This window comes from Pelophylax lessonae, assembly GCF_965119305.1.
Source record: "Pelophylax lessonae genome assembly, chromosome: 1".
NCBI lineage: Eukaryota > Metazoa > Chordata > Amphibia > Anura > Ranidae > Pelophylax > Pelophylax lessonae.
This window is the reverse complement of record NC_138768.1, coordinates 720028078-720048275: the sequence shown is the minus strand read 5'-3', so window position 1 is coordinate 720048275 and position 20198 is coordinate 720028078. Positions and strand designations below refer to the sequence as shown.

At 40.5% G+C, this 20198-nt stretch overlaps 1 protein-coding gene across 1 annotated transcript in view; it reads left to right on the top strand.

Annotated features, from left to right (window-relative positions):
* The window catches only part of SORBS2 (sorbin and SH3 domain containing 2), a 488340-nt gene extending 468501 nt beyond the window's left edge, over positions 1 to 19839 (top strand). Inside the window, exons 27-29 of the mRNA XM_082244055.1 lie at positions 10004 to 10047; positions 17257 to 17363; positions 18553 to 19839. Of these exons, the coding sequence (XP_082100181.1) occupies positions 10004 to 10047; positions 17257 to 17363; positions 18553 to 18614 (213 nt within the window). The 3' untranslated portion in view covers positions 18615 to 19839. The remainder of the gene's footprint in view (positions 1 to 10003; positions 10048 to 17256; positions 17364 to 18552) is intronic.
* The last annotated feature ends 359 nt before the right edge of the window (positions 19840 to 20198 follow it).

The following is a 20198-nucleotide window of genomic DNA, read 5'->3' as shown; positions in this document are numbered from 1 at the left end:
GAAGAATGTTGGGGCAGTAAAATGAACCTGATTAATAGTGTTTTATATGTTCTGCACTGCATCAGTGTGGGAAGTTATATACATTCACATTGTTTCTCATTTTTCATATATAAACTATTTGGATGACTGTGTATTCTTTTCATTTTATTGCCATAGCAGTTAGTACACTCCATATTAAATGTCTTATAATTATATTAATCATAGCATTCAAGGAAAGAGCATATAGGTATATTGTGTTGTGTTGTCTGTTTTCCAGATGTGCCACTAAACCCCTCTAATTTAGAATTGCTTACCACGGGCTACTTGCTGGCCTACAGTAGCCAGAGTTGCAGACATTAATTTTCTATTTACAAAGTTATTTGATTACAAAAAATATATGTTGCAGCTTACCAGTTCTTAGATGTGGCGGCTACATTCAATTTCTTTTTTTTCTGGCAAAGTATATTTTATGCAAGTACAGAATTTAACTGTTGATCTTTCCTGGAGATACAGCGCCATTGTGACTGTGAACTGAACTGAAATCCCCCTTCCTTGCAAGTGATGGCGAACCTTGGCACCCCAGATGTTTTGGAACTTCATTTTCCATGTTGCTCGTGTACTCTGCAGTGTAGTTGAGCATCATGGGAAATATAGTTCCAAAACATCTGGGGTGCCAAGGTTCACCATCACTGGTCTAGGATGACAGCCTTTGCTCTTCCATAGATTCAGTGGAGGAATGAGCATAGTCACCCTAGGACAGGAAGCATGTTACTAGCAGGATTACCAGGTGAAAATAAAGGGAATAATCCTGACAAAAAACAATAAAGCCACCACTTCTAAGGGATAGTAAGCTGCAGTCTATCCCATTGTTGTTATTGGGTATGGATACATTTCAAGGCAACATGAAAGTTTGGAACAACAGACTGAGACACAGGCAGTGGGTCAGGAAAAATACAAAGTCACCTGGGGCAGTAACAGGAATGATGGTATAAAGAGAAGCACTGTATTAGATGACTGAATATTTTATATGAGTTTCAAAGAAGAGATGGAATGGGAGTGGACTTGCATGGACCCTTTCGTTGTTATATGGTGAATGCACGTTTATGTTGGACAATATTTCACTATATGTTGGACAAATTTTTCACTATATTTATGCACTTTTTAATATTTTTTTGATATTGTTATATTCTGATTGTACAGTCATGTAGCATTCACATAGCGCTGCATTTATTGTGTATTGATTTAGTTAGCACAAGAGTGGGATTGTGAACAATGCTAGCAGCTTAAATTCACTTATTTTCATAGATAGTAGCTTGCAGGATAGTATGTCTCCTGCTGTACTTCACATCAGTATTGCATGTACACTGCTCAAAAACATTAAAGGAACACTTTTTAATCCGAGTACAGCATCAAGTCAATTAAACTCCTGGGATATTGATCTGGTCAGTTAAGTAGCAGGGGGGTTGTTAATCAGTTTCAGCTGCTTTGATGTTAATGAAATTAACAACAGGTGCACTAGATGAGCAACAATGAGACAACCTTCAAAACGGGAATGGTTTTACAGGTGGAGGCCACACATTTTTTTTTCCTACTCTTTTCTGACTGTTTTTCACAAGTTTTGCATTTGGCTAGGGTCAGTGTCACTTCTGGTAGTATGAGGCAATACCTGAACCCTATAGAGGTTGCGCATCAGGAGATTCCGGGAGACAGGCATTTGCTCTAGGAGAGCTGGACAGGGCCGTAGAAGGTCCTTAACCCATCAGCAGGACCAGTATCTGCTTCTTTGTGCAAGGAGGAACAGGATGAGCACTACCAGAGCCCTACAAAATGACCTCCAGCAGGCCACTGGTGTGAATGTCATGAGGGTGGCCTGAGGGCACGATGTCCTCTAGTGAGCCCTGTGCTTAATGCCCACCACTGTGGAGCTCGATTGGTATTTGCCATTGAATACCAGAATTGGCAGGTCTGCCACTGGGGATCTGTGCTTTTCACAGATTAGTGCAGCAGGTTCACCCTGAGCACATGTGAGAGATGTGAAAGGGTCTGGAGAAGCCGTGGAGAACGTCATGCTGCCTGTAACATCATTTAGGGCAGGGGTGTCCAAACCTTTTTCAAAGAGGGCCAGATTTGATGAAGTGAACATGCGTGAGGGCCGACCATTTTACCTGACATTCTTTGGACCATTCGAATTAAATACAAACTAACTATTTTATGCAAAGTTTATTGCAAATGGCATTTCCTTTCATCACATGGATGACAAATCCAAACGGATGTTAAATCGCTCTGCCTTTCATATCTGAAGGCCAGATGAAAAAAAAATCCAAGAAGCTGAAATATATGTCAGGAACATTGTAAAGTACATTGCATATTATTGGTAATAAAGGTTGTCTGTCAACTTTTAAGTTAAAAAAAATTTGAACAGGAACATAACACCAAGTATACATGTTGTGTTCAAATATATTGATAACTGATTTAGACCAACTGACATCAACTGAGATTTTGCAATGTATTCATCTCAATCCGGAGCATGCATGCTCCCTAATCAGTCACAAGGGTTAACCACATATAAGCGCTATATGAACCCACCGATGATGATTAATGATGGCAGCAAAAAAAGTCATGAATGATGCCAATTTATTTCTCCAAATTACCTGTGGGGCCGTATTAAAGCAGCCCGGGGGCCGCATTTGGCCCGCGGGCCAGACTTTGGACATGCCTGATTTAGGACGATCGATTTGGTGGTGGGTCAGTGATGGCCGGGGGAGTCATATCCATGGAGGGATCGGTTTGGTGGTGGGTCAGTGATGGCCTGGGGAGTCATATTCATGGAGGGATGCACAGATCTCTACATTCTAGACAATGACACTCTGACTGCCATTAGGTATTTGGATAAAATCCTTGAACCCATTGTCAGACCCTACACTGGTGCAGTGGGTGCTGGGTTCCTCCTGGTGCACAACAATACCTGGCCTCATGTGGCGAGAGTATGCAGCCAGTTCCTGGAGGATGAAGGAATTTATACCATTGAATGGTCCCCACGCTCACCTGACCTAAATCTAATAGAACATCTTTGGGACGTTGTTTCAGTCCATTTGTCACTGCCAGGCTGCACCTCAGTCTGTTCAGGAGCTCAGTGATGCCCTGGTCCAGATCTAGAAGGAAATACCCCAGGACACCATTAGGAGTATGCCCTGATGTTGTCAGGCATGCATACAAGCACCAGGGGGCATAGAAACTGCTGAGGACCACTTTGAGTTGCTGCAATGAACTTTCAGAAAAATGGACTAGCCTGCTGCATCATTTTTTCACCTTGATTTTTGGGGTGTCCTTGAATTCAGCCCTCTGTAGGTTAATACGTTTTATTTCCATCAAACGACGTGGCAGCCTTTCATTGTGTTTTCAAAGCGTTCCTTTCATTTTTTTGAGCAGTGTATAATAGACATCTGTGCTGGTGCTGTGTCACCACCCTGTCTATACTTTTGCTGTTCACAAAGAGCAGGGTTGCAGTCTCTTTACATGTGGTGACACCAGTGCTGGTGTCTATTACAGATGGAACACTGATGGCAGCATGGGGTTGGGAGAATAGTGGTACCTGTACTGTCTGGAAAAACTGAAAGCAATCTTTATGCTGTTTGAAGAAAGGAAACATGAAATTACTACAAGGCATACAAAAACACTTATTAGGCCTGTAAATGTATCCAAAGGGTCATGGTGCCCTAAGTTTGGCCTTAACCATTTACTGCCAAATATGTCTCGTACACATAACAGCATTTAAATGGTTAAAAAGGCATAAATGGTTGCACAAATATTGTGTGGCATGAAAATTCGCAACCACCACCTTTTTATTCTATACGCCCTCTGATTTCAGAAAATATATACAATTTGTGGGGTTTAGGTAATCTCCCGGCCATAATGCGTATTTTAGCAGGTGTGTAGAAAAAATGGAAAAATGAGTAAGGCAGCAAAAGGGTTACAGACTAGCTGCAGCAAAAACTTTATTTTTAGTTTGGGTGTAATGGGGAAGACATGGAACCCTGGTCATGTTATTTTATTGGGGTCTTTGTTTCTATCCGTGTGATTTCCCATTACTTCTCTCTGAGGACAGGGTGTGGTGGGAAATCTCCTCCAGTGAGGACAAAGACTGCAACAAAACTAATTTTTTGTAGTAAAGGGAAGGGTTAGACCAGGGCTGCTCCACCTTTGAAGAGCGAGGGTCACTTAAGTGATTTGGTAACCGGTCATAGAGCGAAATGAAATTGTTCAGAATTAAATTTATTTTATTTTGAATAGCTCTGCTCTATGGTCCTCTGATCCAATCTGCTCAGACGGGGGAACTGATCCTTATCCATTTTTTTTAGCAGATAAGATGAGATTGGAGGTGAGGGGTGTAAACATCCGCCAGAGAAGTTGCTAGATCCGCAGCCGCTTGCTTTCTCTGGTGTCAGCTCCATCCACTCTGATGCTCTGGTAAGGTGGTATGGCACCCCGCCATCTGGGCTTGCTAACCCGCCATTTCAGAGCATGAGGTCACGGGCCACCGGTTGAGCACCCCTGATATGACCTTCTGTTATTACTGATTATTATTATCTGTGATTTTCTACCCCAGTGGGTGAGTGCTACCCTCATTTCTTGTTCTGCTGTCACAGGAACAACAAGTGAGCTGAAATCTCCATAATATGGTCATGAACCGCAATAACATTTAGATAGAAGTATTTGCTTTTTACAAGTCTAGCCAAAGCATAAAAATAATTTTTTGGCTGGAGTTAGGCTTTAATTGTAACTTTACAGAAACAGATGCTTTGCTTAAACACCAGTCAGTTCTAAAAGGTAAGTATTAAGGCTTTTTGCACGCAAGCAGCTGAGCCTATTCAGCGTCATTTCTGACATATTTCCTCCACCAGGGCAGCCTAGGTGCAGCGTACAGCACCACATTGACATCAATTGCTGTGCACTGCTGTACTGGCGTATAAACATTCAATTCTTTGCATACGCTCATATGCTGTACTCGTGTTTATGATAGCACTCCTGTATACACCAGTACAGCCGTGCATTGCCATTCATATTGATATTGTATTGATATTGATATTGAGGTTGTATACTGCTGCCCCTTGGCTGAGTGGATGGAGGAACTATGCTGGCAATTATGTTGAACAGGCTAAGCAACCCATGTGCAAAAGCCCTTACTGTTTTTTTCTATTTATTTTTATCCCTCTAGCCTAAACACATTTTAAATTACAAAAAATTACCCTGATCTCCTTTACCCTACACTGCAAGGGTATTTTTTTCTGCTGCCTGGAATCGGGTTTTAAAATGTGTGTAAGGGCTTGTACAATTGCCTTCCTTAGGATAGTAATTACAATCATGTTGCCCTTTGAACAGCGATCTGCTGTTGATCATTTTTCAGATGGTGTTTGACAGTCAGCTGGGAGTCGTTAGAACACCTTCTCACTGCCTGTTTTATCCCTGGAAAGCCTGCACCACTTAGCTGCATAGGTGTGCATTGCATACACAGTGGTTGCAGCAGATCCAGCAGCATGTATCCGCGTGCCTTTGCAGCTGCAGGGGGGTACATTTGAAGGGTCAATGTGACATCACTGTAATGCAGTATGACACTGTGTGTTAATAATCCTCACACCCGCTAATATGAAATTATGCAGACCCGGATAGTGTGTGCTTATAAATGGTACAAACACAAAAATTTCCCTTCTTTGCTCTTGACTTCTATGTCCCTTATTAGTGTTTATGATGATATGCCTAAAAAACGCAAAAAAATCAGGATATATTAGTGAAAATAGCTATTAAATTGTTATTTTTGTAAAGGTAACACACAACCTTAAACTACATTAGGTGTAGGTGAGGGGGGTTGAGAGAGAGAAGGAGGTGGGAGAAAGAGGGGGGGTGGGTGAGGGAGGGCTGCAAGAGAGAGGGGGGGTGGGAGACCCCCTAGCCTTGCCTGCAGTCCCTCCTGTGCCCTCTCTGTGACAAGGTACTCAACTTGGCAGCTGCTTTGGGCCCCGCGAGCACTAAGCGCAAGGGGGGAGGAAGTTAAATCCACCTCCGGTTTAAATTATGGGCAGGGCCAGGGAGTCGCAGCCGCGACGTCACTTGTTGCTAGATGCCAGGCGGCTTTAGCAACCAGTGGCCAGTAGAGTCTCAGGTGGAGGCGGGGGTGGCTTTTTTGCCGCCTGCCTGCAAAGTGCCACCCTAGGCTTGGGCCTTGTCGGCCTAGGCCAGGATACAGCACTGGAGGTTGGTCTAAGAAAGTCTGAGCTCAGAGAAAGTGGGTTAATGATGCTGGGTATTGGAATGAGGGCATATTGTGGCAGAAAAGAAGTACTGCAATGGAGAACTCTAGATTGAAAGTAAATATTGCAACAAAAGCTGCTTTTTTTTCTTCTTTTCTGGTTATTAATTTTTAATATATTTGGCTGGAGTTCTGATTGAAGGTAAACATTTCTAATGGGGACACACAGAGCAATAACAATCTAACATTCTAGAAGAAAAAGTGCTAGGAAAAGTCCCCTAACTTTTTATTTTGCCTACTATACCAGATACCATCTATAGTGGCACTCAAGGTTCTCTGGTAGATCCGATGTCTTACAGAAATATAAGGTTGCAGGCTGTCTTATGCTTAATCGAGTAGTTTTTTTGAAAAGTTGATAGCTGGGCTGGACTGACCTGCTCGATAGAGGGTCTGTGGGTTGGTGGTAGGTGAGAGAAGGCCACTTGGGGAAATTAACTCCCAATCAATCTGGCCCGACTGGATGAAAAAAGGCAGTGGACCCTTATTAATGGGTCTGGGCTGCAACCTTAAGATACGGCCTAGTGGACGTTTCTAGTGGTAGTCGGTTAAAGGAGCGCCCAAAATCAGCAATAAGAATCTGCAACCGACAGCATAACCAGGTTATACTGTCGGTTGCAGATCCGAATGGCAACATTTACGCCCTGAAGAAGGGGGAGTCTCTGTTCCCCCGAAATGCTTTAACATGTTCTGCTAGCAATAAAACGACTATCTTTTGATCTAAGTGGGATTCTTATTGCTGATTTTGGGCGCTCCTTTAACCGACTACCACTAGAAATTTTATACTTAATCCAGGAAGCAGGGAAGTATGAGGGGATGAGAGACACAACACACTGCTAGCTCAACAGATGAAAAGAGGTGTGAACAGCCTTGAGCTCCTTCTGAGCCCCGTTGCTGATGCATTTTACCCTGCCCATGATTAAGCCCTGATGGGCGGGGGAATGCATCAGAGACAGGGCTCAGGAGGAGCTCAAGGCTAGGGCCGTTCACACCTGTTGATCTAGTGGTTTGATTCCCTCATTTTTATTTTGCCTGACACCCAAACAAACAAACTCCCGCCTCCAAACAAACTAAAAACCGTTTTGGCTGGTCTTGGTTGTATAGACTTTATCTAACGCGAAGCAGACCATTACTCTATTCCTAGTTCTTGCATTGAGTGAGACTTCACATACTGTGCTAAGTGTGTTTTGTAATTATTCCCAAAAGAAACCTGCTCCACGTTGTAAAATCTCCTTCCTTTTAATAAACCGATCACAACAGTCATATCAATACAATCTTATCCTTTGATAAGCTTAGTTTAATTTTTGTAGAATTCTGTACAATGTAAAGCAGGTTGTACAGCACATCCTGTATATGGGAAGCCCCAGGAATTCTTTTCATTCTGATCTGGCCCATTACCCAAGATTCCCTCTCGTTTCATATACAAGTAGTTCTGCTAGCTATTCTGTGGTAACAGTCTGCTGAATGAAGTGCTCGCTGCGTACATTATTTAGCTGATCAGCATGGTACATGCAGCATATGTGTATCTATGGGATTGAACTGTGTAAACTGTAAAGCTGTGTGAAGCATGGTGCTTGGCTTGTGTTTGCTTACATCTTCTATTTGTCACAATAGAGAAAACATTGTGTAGCGTTATGTCTTGTTCCTGCTTCAAAATATAACGTGCTTCTATGTGTTCTACCCTGATCTGCGTGCAGTAATAATGCTCTGTATTTGTATTTGTGTACGCTTTATATTTTTGCTATAAATAATGCAAACAGATCTATTTTGTGTTTTCATGTTTTGTCATTTATTGAAATTTTAAGATTTTTGGTGAAACAATGATTTCCAAAGCAAAATTACAGCAAACATTTTTGATAACTGATTCTTATAATGCAATTAAAATATGCAAAGCTTTGTTTATTTATTGTACATTTCTTTGAGATTGCAAAATAATGAGATTCTAGCTCCCTGCATCTTAAGCTAGACTTACCTATTTAAAGTTAGATCATTAGAGAAATCCATTGATTCCCCCATTCAAGCTTAAAAAACACATAATGTATGCAGACAGCTGCAGCACTCATGGTTGTCTGAATACCTGAACAGTGAATGCTTCTGTTTTCATGAAGTCACTGTGCGACTGACAAATTTCCATCCAGCTCCTTCAATTTTCCAATCGACTATTGTGGAGTATTGTGAACTAAGTGATGCCAAGAGGGCCATACATGGCTCCAATTTTACTTAATTCAGCAGGAATTGGCCAAAATTCGAGCTGCGTATGGCCAGCTTTTATTCATAATATTACTAGCCTTTACCTACCAGCTCATGATAATTAGCATTCAATTATTATCTTTTGCATTAAAATTTTATGTTTTGGCCCGGATCACACTGATGCAAATTCTGATGCAATTTTGATCTGTTCGGAATGCATAGATTCGCATGTCTTCTGAAATAACATTGTTTTCAATGAAGGCTATTCACATCAATGTGGTGCAATTCTGATGCGCCTAAAAACAGGGTCCTGTGCGAGTTTGATCCGGTGATGTTACGGCGAGTAAATAGACACTAAACATATCACTCTTTAGAATTGCGTATGCTTGTGGAATGGCAGCAAAATACGCTTTAAAAATGTTTACAGGTTACCATGTTAGAGTTATCTGGTGCTAGACTTATAACTCTCGCTGATATTCGTGAAGATACCTGACATTTGTGGTGTGAACACCATTTACATATGTGTATACGTTCGCATTTGGCCAGGGTCTATTAGACCCCAAATCTCTCCTCTGTCCTCCAATGCAGCCGATCAGATACAGATAGACCCACCTGGCTGCTTTCTGGGCTGTAGCAGCCAGGTAAACAGAAAGGCGGAACTGTAAGTGACAAAATCTCAACGTTTCTGGTTCCCGGAATCACAGAGAGGGAGGAACAACCTCAGTTCCTTTCTTTCTGTGTTCTGTGCAGCCATCGACAACAGTCAGACCGCTGGCAGTGGGACAGGGGGGGGGCACATTCCACTGCCCCTTAAAGCCAACCGCTGGCTGAAAATTGTAATACTGGGATGGATGATGCCTGTAGCTGCAGGGATCATCCCTGTATAACCACTGCCAACCGGACATCATATGATGGCTTACGGATGGCAAGTGGTTAAGGTGGTTCCCATTAAAAGTTGTGAAGTGATGAACACCAGGAATGTCTCTAGCAAGGAGTGATATTGATGATGTGGTCTATAGTTGTCACATCCCCCACAATGTTATAAGATACACTTAATAATCTATCATGACTGTAGATATCACAGCCAGAAATAGACTAAAGCATTATGGGCTCCATTGCTGTAAAATCTACAGTAGGTAAAGAATTTGCGGATATATTTATGTAAACATTGTCCCTATATATATATATATATATATATATATATATATATATATATATATATATATATATGGTCTTTAGGGTTTCTGATATTCATAGCAATGTGGGATCTCCATAACAGAACTTGGCTACCTAAAACCATTGTTCTTGGGGGTGATATTTGTTAGAAGAAGCAAAAGAGGTCAACAGTAGCCATGGAACAAACACTTGATCCAACTTCTGTTTTCTAGCATAGAAACTATTGTTATCACCTTCTGCTTGCATACTTGTAACAAGTGCAATGACCCTTGTTCAATGACTAACCTATATTTTTGTTGTTTACAATTTTCATTCACATTTTAAATGATACTAAAGAGTAATTGATGTCTCCCACAGCGTGCAGTGTTCAGTCATGAGAACATCCAGACCATGGGAGAGCTGTAAGTCTATATTTATAACTATTATTTCCACTACCTGTAATTGTAAATTTACAATTTGTCAAATTAGGATCGCTTATGTACCTTCCCAGAGTTTATGCCTAGCATATGTGCAACACGAATATATATTGTGCTTTCCAGTACTCTCAACTGTTTGGTTACAACAGCTTGTTTGGTTACAACAGATAATTTTGTGTTATGTAGAAGATTGTTGCCCTATTCTCCTCATCAGACTCTTCAGTAGGACTACAGATTTGAGATGAAGACAAATTTACCAACTGAAAAGAGAGAAATCGCCGCACTTTAGGTTACACAGGGTTTTAAGCTGCCAACACTAAAAACTTTTGATAACGTTTCAAAATAATTTTCCCAAAAAGTGCAAATCAAACAAGAAACCAATATGAAAAATAAATAAATATACATGTGACCAAATCAAATTAACGCATACAGTACATGCTAATAAATTGTGAATCAACATTGACTTTCAGAATTCAGAAATAAAGTGCTAATAATTCAGCTTCTACAATTGTGTTTACCTGTTCTACTCTGCTGTAAAAGTGAATAAATGGAAGAAACAACCAATAGTCCACACCCTTACCAGATATGTTTAGCCCCCATAAGAAAACAATGTATATAGGGTTAATCCTCATCATCCAGGAGGTTCCAACCTGAATACATCTGGAAAGCTTTCTCACATTTTCTCCACTTATAGTACCACATAAAAGAAAGAGCAATGCTCGTAGAGGTAATTCATTTAAAACCAAACCAAATTAAAGCAGAGTTCCCCCTAATTTTCAACTTAACACCATACATAGCATTAACACATTCTAAAAACGAATTAGATCATTTTTTTTTTTGTTCACTTACCTTATTTTTGATGAAAAATATCTTCCCTTCCTTCCACTTCCTACTTATGTGGCCACGGCCGCCGACGTAATTTCCTCCTTTGCATTGACTCCTGGAAGATGAGTGTCATCAATCCCAGGAGTCAATGCGCCTGCACCGATGTCCCTTGTCACTTCCGGTGCAGGCGCGTCATTCCCTGCTGAATGATTGAGAACAGCTTCTGTGCATGCGCAGAACCAGCTGTGGGATGACGCGCCTGCCTTGGAAGTGACGAGATATAGCATTCTGGGACTCCAAAATCCAGGAAGAGGGACACTGCGGCTTCAGCTGCCCACATTGCAGATGGCAGCGCTGGACAAGACCTTCACAAGGTTAGCAATTCACCCTGCAGGTACAGGGTGAACAGGTTAGAGAATATCATTGTTTAAATGATAGGGGTATTTTTAGTTTAAAAAAAAAAATTTGGCCAGAACTCCGCTTTAAGTAAATAAAAGTGCGCACTCGCGTTATAAAATGTTAAAATATTGCAATACCGCAATTGTGATCATTTGACTGGTAAGACACTCCGTCACTTCCAGTAAAACTTTGCACGATGACGTCACATCCGATAGCCCCCTATGTGTTTCATGGTAGATGACACCATCAGGGGGAGTGGCCGCAAAACCATATCATGCACACACTCTTTTATAGTACCCAGGATGCGCCCAGACCAATAGATCTCCTGTGTATCGACAGATAGTAAATAAAAACTAGCGTCATCGTCATCATGTGCCAGCTATACAATATGACACAAATATCCTCAGAAAGTTGCTTCCATCATGGCTTTTGTAATAAAGCAAAAAAAGGTAAGAAAAAGGGAAAATCCTTGCTGACATACCCACATTGATTTTACCAATCGGGTGTTCACACCAACATATAAATAATAAAACATGTAATGGGTGGCACATTGTTGTAGTGGTTAGCACTTTTGCTTAGCAGCAAAAGAGTAACTGGTTTGAATCCCAACCCACGACAATACCTGCCTGGAGTTTGCATGTTCTCCCTGTGCCTGCGTGGGCTTCCTCTGGGTACTCCGGTTTCCTCCCACACTCCAAAGACATGCTGGTAGGTTAATTGGTTCCTGTCTAAATTAGCCTTAGTATATGTATGTATGAATATGAGTTAGGGACCTTAGATTGTAAGCTCCTTGAGGGTAGGGACTGATGTGAATGTACAATGTATATGTAAAGCACTGCATACATTGACGGCGCTATATAAGTACCTGAAATAAATAAATAACTGCAATAAAAATGTGAAAATACGAATAAAATCAATTCTGGATAAAAAATACACATGCAAAAATACACATATAAAAAGAGGAAATTCCATAAGGGGGGGGGGGGGGGGGAGTAAAGATCAAGGTCAAAATTAGATACAATACACGTAATATTGAATGTGACCACAACGTAACTGTTATTATCCCCTTAATGACAAGGCCATTTTTTTACGATACAGCACTGCGTTGCTTTAACTCATAATTGCACAGTCGTGCGTTGCTGTGCCCTAATAATGTTGATGTCCTTTTTTTCCCACAAAAAGAGCTTTCTTTTGGTGGTATTTGATCACCTCTGCAATTTTTTTTTTTGCGCTATAAACAAAAAGAGCGACAATTCTGAAGAAAAAAAAAACAGTATTTTTTACTTTCTGCTATAAAACATTCCCAATACAAAAAATGTAAAAATCAATTTTTTTCATCATTCTAGGCCAATATGTATTCGGCTACATATTTTTGATAAAAAAAATCCCAAGGAGTTATCGCGTCTACAAACTAGGGGAAAGATTTATGTCATTTTTTTATTTATTTATTTTGACTGCGACATTGCGGCAGACAGATCGGACACCTAACTGACACTTTTGGGGGGACCAGTGACATTACCACAGTAATCAGTGCAAAAAATATGCACTGTTACTGTACTAATGACATTGGCAGGGAAGGGGTTAACACCAGGGGCATTCAAAGGGTTAAATGTGTGCCCAGGGGATGCTTTCTAACTGTGTGGGGGTTGTATTCACGGGATGAACACCGAGACCCGTGTCCCTAAATAGGAGGAATACAGGATCCCTGTGTTCATCACTGACTGAACAGTGATCTGCCGTTCTTTCTCCATCGAGAGTGATCGCGCGCCCGCGCTAACTGCTACACGAAACAACGTACATGTACATTGTTTGGCGTAACAGAGCTGACCTGCTGTAGTATGACTATGGAGGCTGGTTGGCAAGTGGTTAATGAAACACTTGACCTCCTATTCAACATTCAACCCATATGGTTTGTAAGTCTTAAAATCAGAAATCCATTATGTTTCTAATTGGGATATTTCCCTTCTAACATGACTCTACCTCCAATGTAATGTGAATTTATCTATAGCTATGAACATAGTGCCAGTGGGGACACACTCGATTTATGATTTGAAGATTTACAAATCATATGGGTTCAATGTTGAATTCAACTGTTTTATTAATACCAGTTGAGTTGTGGTCCCATTTACATTCAACATGTGCATTTGTACATCTGTAGTTTTTACTCCTAATATTAATATTATTTGTATTCCATATTTTTATTACAGATATGATTAATATATTTTATTATTTATATGATGGTATGGACACCCAATCAGTAAGATCAATGGGGGTATGTCAGCAGGGGTTTTTCCCTTTTTTTTTTTTTTTTTACACAGACAATGATTTAAGCAACTTCCTGAGTACTATAAAAGTATGTGTGAATGGTCATTTTCCAGCCACCCCCCCCCCCATGACATATTCTATGACAAAATGCGTAGAGCATTGCTATTGGTTGTGAAGTCATCATTACGCAACATTTTACTGGAAGTGACAGTGTCTTACTTATCAAATTATCACAATTTCGGTATTGCAGTTTTTGAACGTTTTATATGCAAGTGCGCACTTTTCTTTTCTTAATAAATTTGGTTGGTTTTAACTTTATTACTCTTTGTTTTATGTGGTATTATATGTGGGGGAAATCTGAGAAAGCTTCCTGGATGTATTGAGGTCGGCACATCTTGGAGGATTCGAGTTTAACCCTATATGTGTTGTTTGACCATTTTCTATCCTGCGTGATACAGGGTGTGGAGCAAGGACTGCCGGGTGTTTATTCCATTTATTCACTTTTACAGGAGAGTAGAATGGGTGAACACACTTTTGAATGTAAAGCTGAATTATTAGTTCTTTATTTTGGAATTCACTGACATTTTATGGACACTTTGATTTATGGTGTTTGTACTGTATACACTACACTATATACACTGTACATATACACTGTATACACTGCTAAAAAAAAAAAAATGAAAGGAACACTTTGAAAACACTTCAGATCTCAATGGGGAAAAATTTCATGCTGGGTATCTATACTGATATGGATTGGGTAATGTGTTAGGAACCAAAGGATGCCACATCGTTTAAAGGAAATTAAAATTATCAACCTACAGAGGGCTGAATTCAAAGACACCCTAAAAATCAAAGTGAAAAAATGATGCAGCAGGCTAGTCCATTTTGCTTAAATTTAATTACAGCAATTCAAAATGGTACTCAGTAGTTTGTATGCCCCCTTTTCCCATGCTTGTATGCATACCTGACATCGTGGCATGCTCCTAATAAGACGACGGATGGTGTCCTGGAGTATTTCCACCCAGATCTGAACCAGGGCATCACTGAACTCCTACACAGACTAAGGTGCAACCTGGTGGCGTTGAAAGGACCGAAACATAATGTCCCAGAGGTGTTCTATTGGATTTAGGTCAGGCGAGCGTGGGGGCCATTCAATGGTAATAATTCCTTCATTCTCCAAGAACTGGCTGCATACTCTCGCCACATATCGTGCATCGGGAGGAACCCAGGACCCACTGCACCAACATAGGATTTGACAATAGGTACAAGGATTGCCTAATGACAATCAGGGTGCCATTGTCTAGCCTGCAGAGGGTCTGTGTGTCCCTCCATTGCTATGCTTCCACAGACTATTACTGACCCACCGTCAAACCAGTCTGCTGAACGATGTTACAGGCAGCATAACGATCTCCTCGGCTTTACTAGACCCTTTCACGTCTGTCACATATGCTCAGGGCGAACCTGCTCTCATCTGTGAAAAGCACAAGTCACCAGCGGCAGACCTGCCAATTCTGGTGTACAGTGACAAATGCCAATCGAGCTCCATGGTGTCGGGCAGTGAGAACAGGGCCCACTAGAGGACATCCGGACTTCAGACCACCCTCACAAAGTCTGTTTCTGATTGTGTGGTCAGAGACATTAACACTATTGGACTGCTGGAGGTCATTTCATAGGGCTCTGGCAATTCTCATCCTGTTCCTCCTTGCACAAAGAAGCAGATACCAGTCCTACTGATGGCTAAGGACCTTCTACGGCCCTGTCCAGCTCTCCTAGAGTAACCGCCTGTCTCCTGGAATGTCCTCCATGCTCTTATATCTGTGCTGGGAGACACAGAAAACCTCTTGGTCTAGTTAGAAAAAATGAGTACGGAAAAAAAAATTTCAATGGCCTCCACCTGTAAAACCATTCCTATTTTGGGGGTTGTCTCATTTTTTTCCCATCTAGTGCACCTGTTGTTAATTTCATTAACACCAAAGCAGCTGAAACTCTTTAACAACCCCCTCTGCTCCTAAACTGAACAGATCAATATCCCTGGATTTTAATTGACTTGATGCTGTACTCTGATTAAAAAGCATTGCTTTATTTTTTTGAGCAGTGTATGTGTGTAAGTGAGTATATCCCTCACACTTTTGTAAGTATTTTATTATAGCTTTTCATGTGAAAACACTGAAGAAATGACACTTTGCTACAGTGTAGTGAGTGTACAGCTTGTATAACAGTGTAAATTTGCTGTCCCCTCAAAATAACTCAACACACACCCATTAATGTCTAAACCGCTGGCAACAAAACTGAGTACACCCCTAAGGGAAAATGTCCAAATTGGGCCCAAAGTGTCAATATTTTGTGTAGTCACCATTATTTTCCAGCACTGCCTTAACCCTATAGGGTTCCATTTTTTTTTTTTTTCGTTCAGCCAGCAGGCTGAATGAAAAGACTGATCCAATTCCCCCATCCACACCTCTGTCAGAATATACTGATCAGAGCCACTGATCGAGCAGCTTTTATCCAATATGGATTGAACTTCAGCTGATCCATTGAAAGCACATGGATTGAGAATTGATTGGTCCATGTTGAATTTTGATCCATTGATGACCACCTTTAGCCTACTGCAGACTTCCATATAGCAGGGCATACTTCTGTACAGTAGTTGTGCTTAATTACACTGCACAGAGATTTGGATCTGTGGGGATTGAAAGTCCCTGACCTGAATCACAGTGGGGATCCTTATGGTTACCAGCAGCAAAAATAATTTATCGAGAACATCACAGTGTGCCCAAAGCAAAACCAGCATAGTGTAACGCTCCTGCGTTTTTATTGTAAGCTGGATTTGCAGCTGCAGAATCTCCACTCAGTAGTCATGTAGAGATGTGTTGGAATACCAGATCCAACTCTCCAGACTCATCACTGTGGGCCTGTCTGCTTCAGCATACAGATATACACACACTCAATAAAATGTTCCTGGAGTGATAGGATGTATATGATAGTATGGAGGTGATGTGCTAAAGGGACAGGTGTGAGCAGTGACAGTAATGGCAAGCACTTGATAGTAATGTTCAGGAGAGTAGTAGATGTTAATAGATAGAATGCAGATAGGTTAGTAATCATGTATGGTAACAGGTGGTAAGGACAGCAGATGAATATACAGGATAGACTAACCCAGTGCAAGGATAGATGGTAGTAGACTCAAGAGCTAGCAATCTATGTAACAGTGCAGATGGTAGAATTAGTATGCATAGATAGTAACAGTCCTTAATGTGCAGAAGATGATAGTGTAAGTTAGTTATGGAGGATTCCCCTGTGGGGTACTTATCACTAGTAAGGTTTAGTAAGTAGAGGGGTCCAGTAGTGAGGGAGTGATCCGGTAGCGAGATACGGGATCAGTAGCGAGGTTCCGGTCTGTTCCAGGTAAAGGCAAATAGCTGGAGGTTCCGACAGCAAGACAAGGCTTGTAAGCATGTAGGCACACATTGAACGAACAACGTGAGAGAGAACGCCGGCGATTGAAATAGCCGCTCAGCGGCACTCAGCGATGACGTCATCCGTCTTAAAGGTGTATGCGTTCCACCTAACTAGAAAGGTGGGACGCAATGTTGAAAAGAAAATGGTAAATAAGGGTACCAAAGGTACCAGAATCTTACACATAGAAAAATAAATAATAGCTCACAATCATATGGCTAAGTATCATGTTTTTTTTTTTTCTCGTAGATATCAGTCTCTGTATAACTATACCCCACGTAATGAAGATGAGCTGGAGCTCAGAGAAGGTGATGTGATCGATGTTATGGAAAAGTGTGATGATGGATGGTTTGTGGGTAAGCATTGCCTTTTGTTTTCTAATTACTAATCAGAAGCAAATTCAATTTGCCTTAAAGGTAATCTGTCAATCTAATTGTTAACAACAGCAAGGTATATGATGCAATCTCTGGAAAATTAGCATGTTTTAAAACTCCCATAGTCTTTTATAAAACCAATTGTAATATGTGTCATATTATAGTTCATAAAAGCACAAAAGTCCATAAACCCACAGGAAGGAATGGTGTATCAATAGAGCACTAGGTGGGCAGCTCCTCCCAGAGATAGAACAGAATCTCTGAAAGACAACAAAAACACACAGGGGGTGCCTCTAAGTGCAATATTTAGAAGTCCTTTAATACAGCAGGCAAAAAAAACAACAGGACCATCCTCTGGGCGTGTCGTCACTTCCACATTCTACAGTGGTTACAGAAATCTTCCTCTATATCCAATGAGCCGTCACCCGGTTCGCACCGTCTGACACCACCAGCGGTAGCTGGCTACTGACTTAAAACTTGGGCGACTCCTCACTATGTTCTGAAAACCACTGTATCCTAGAATCACCCATATTGCATGTCTATCCTTAAAGTAAAGATTTCAAACAAATAATGAAAAATATTGTAAATAAAATATCAGTTAGTAAACTGGTAAATCATAGTTTCTTTTTAAGTCAATCACGCAAGAAGAAAAATACAGCAAATGAAACACTTAGGGGTGTATTTATAAAAATTCACAAAGCTATTAGTCCTGTGAAACTGCAAGTACATTATTAATTTTTTGCAAATGGGGGGCAACAACTAATGTTTTTGAGATATTTTTGCAATAGTTTGAATGTTCTTCATTCATAGAACAGAGAGTATGAAGTTATAACCATATTATGGCCACTAGATGAAAATGATGATCGTAGTAAATAAATATTTAATTACTATGATCGTAAGTTCTTTCTAGTGGCCATAATTCAGTATTTTCCTGATTCACTCTATACTTATACTGAAAAACATTCAACCACCCTTAGCAACAATGGTGGTTACTGTTGGTTCTGAAGCCTCAACACTAGTGGCTGCTCATCCCTAATTTTGGATATCTCCGTTACCTTTTCTATAAGCAAAATTAATAAAATTAAATTATCATCTAAAGACTCCATATAGGCTCCATTGCCTACAGGTGATATGAATAAATGTTCTCTAACTTACTCACCTCTCTTTTCAGGCACCTCGAGAAGAACAAAGTTTTTTGGGACTTTTCCTGGAAACTATGTGAAAAGGCTGTGATCGTGTTATGCCTGCTGCCTCACTTGACACATCTATGTGACTTTGCTAGGGAGCACGCTTCTCGTCTCTGACCAGAATCCGTTCATATGTAATCCTTGCTGCCACCCGCCAATGTTTTATAGCAGTGTTAGAGCCAGTCCGGCCCTGTTCTCTACACTACTGATAATATTCTTGCACCTATTATTACTCTTCACCGAATTGTTATAATCAGGGCACTCACTGCCTCTATATGTTTTTTTGTGAAGCTGGTTCACTCAAATAGCATTGCCGTGCAAGACAATCCAGCTAAAGGAGGTGTTACACATTGGTGTGTTTGGTTACATGAACAAAGTGAATATAATAAACCTATAACAGGTTTACAATAAAGTGTCACTGGTACAAGAATCAGCATAGGCCTTGTCTGTCTAGACATGAGAAATGGGACACGTTTCCTGTGCCAGTGCAGGTGTACAGAGTCAACGAATCCCAGTTAAAATATTTAAAGGCCATTATAAAATGGTCCTCTGGATTAAAACTACATTTTCCCCAAAACTGGAAGCAACCAGTTGATATTAAGGAAGATTTCATTACAATCTTTTCCCAAACAGAATAAAAGTAACTAGAATATATTTTGTTGCATATGAATGTTTACCTATCATACTTGCCTTGGGGGAAATTTAGGAAACATTTATGAAAAGTTCACATTTCAATATGTGCAAATGTTGGTGTAATTATGGAAACCAATAACATTCTGTAATTTACTTTATATGCATTAGAAAATGAAAGCAAGTGTCCAAATGGTTCCTGTGAACTGCATGCGTTATTAAACAGGATTGCAAACCTAAAGATGATGGCAATAACAATGGATACTATTGTGGCTCATTGTACCAAAGAACACAATGACAATAATAGTTCTCAGAGGAAAGCCTTTTGGCAATATACTTGTAAGACATTGCATTCCTTAAATATCCATACTGCTTTTTGTACCTTGTTCACATTCTGTCAAATAAGGACTGATTGTTTAAGCTGGTATAACACAAGTCTCAACCTCTCCACCATAAAACTACTTCTACATTGTGTCAATTCACACCCATCGTATAAAACCTGATTATAAGCCCCCTTCAGATGGCACTGACAGGCCAATAACGTGTTGAAGACATGGAAGTGTCAGAAAACAAATGAAAGGAAAGTCGGGGAAAAAACACTCACATTTTCAGTAACCTTCAACTATCACCCTGAAGGATTTTATGACGTTTTTGGTTCATTGTGGCAAACTATAGCAGAAGTAAGTTAAGCAAACCAGTTTGACATGGGTAAACAAGACACTTCTTTTTTTAGCCCAAGTCGAAATCGCTTAAAGTATTGCCGTTGACATGAAATAACCTCAGATGAAAGATATCTGAATGTAATTCTTTGAAGGCAAATTGGCTTAACCAATAAAGATAATGAACAAAGTGTAGAAATGCACAGTAGCCAATTCATTTTATTCTTAGAACACAAAGTTAGAAACACATGCATTTTGATTGGCTGTTAGGGGTTGCAGCACTTTGCTTACAATCATCATTTTTTGCACTTGCAGAATATACCTGTATTTTTGTCAGAGCC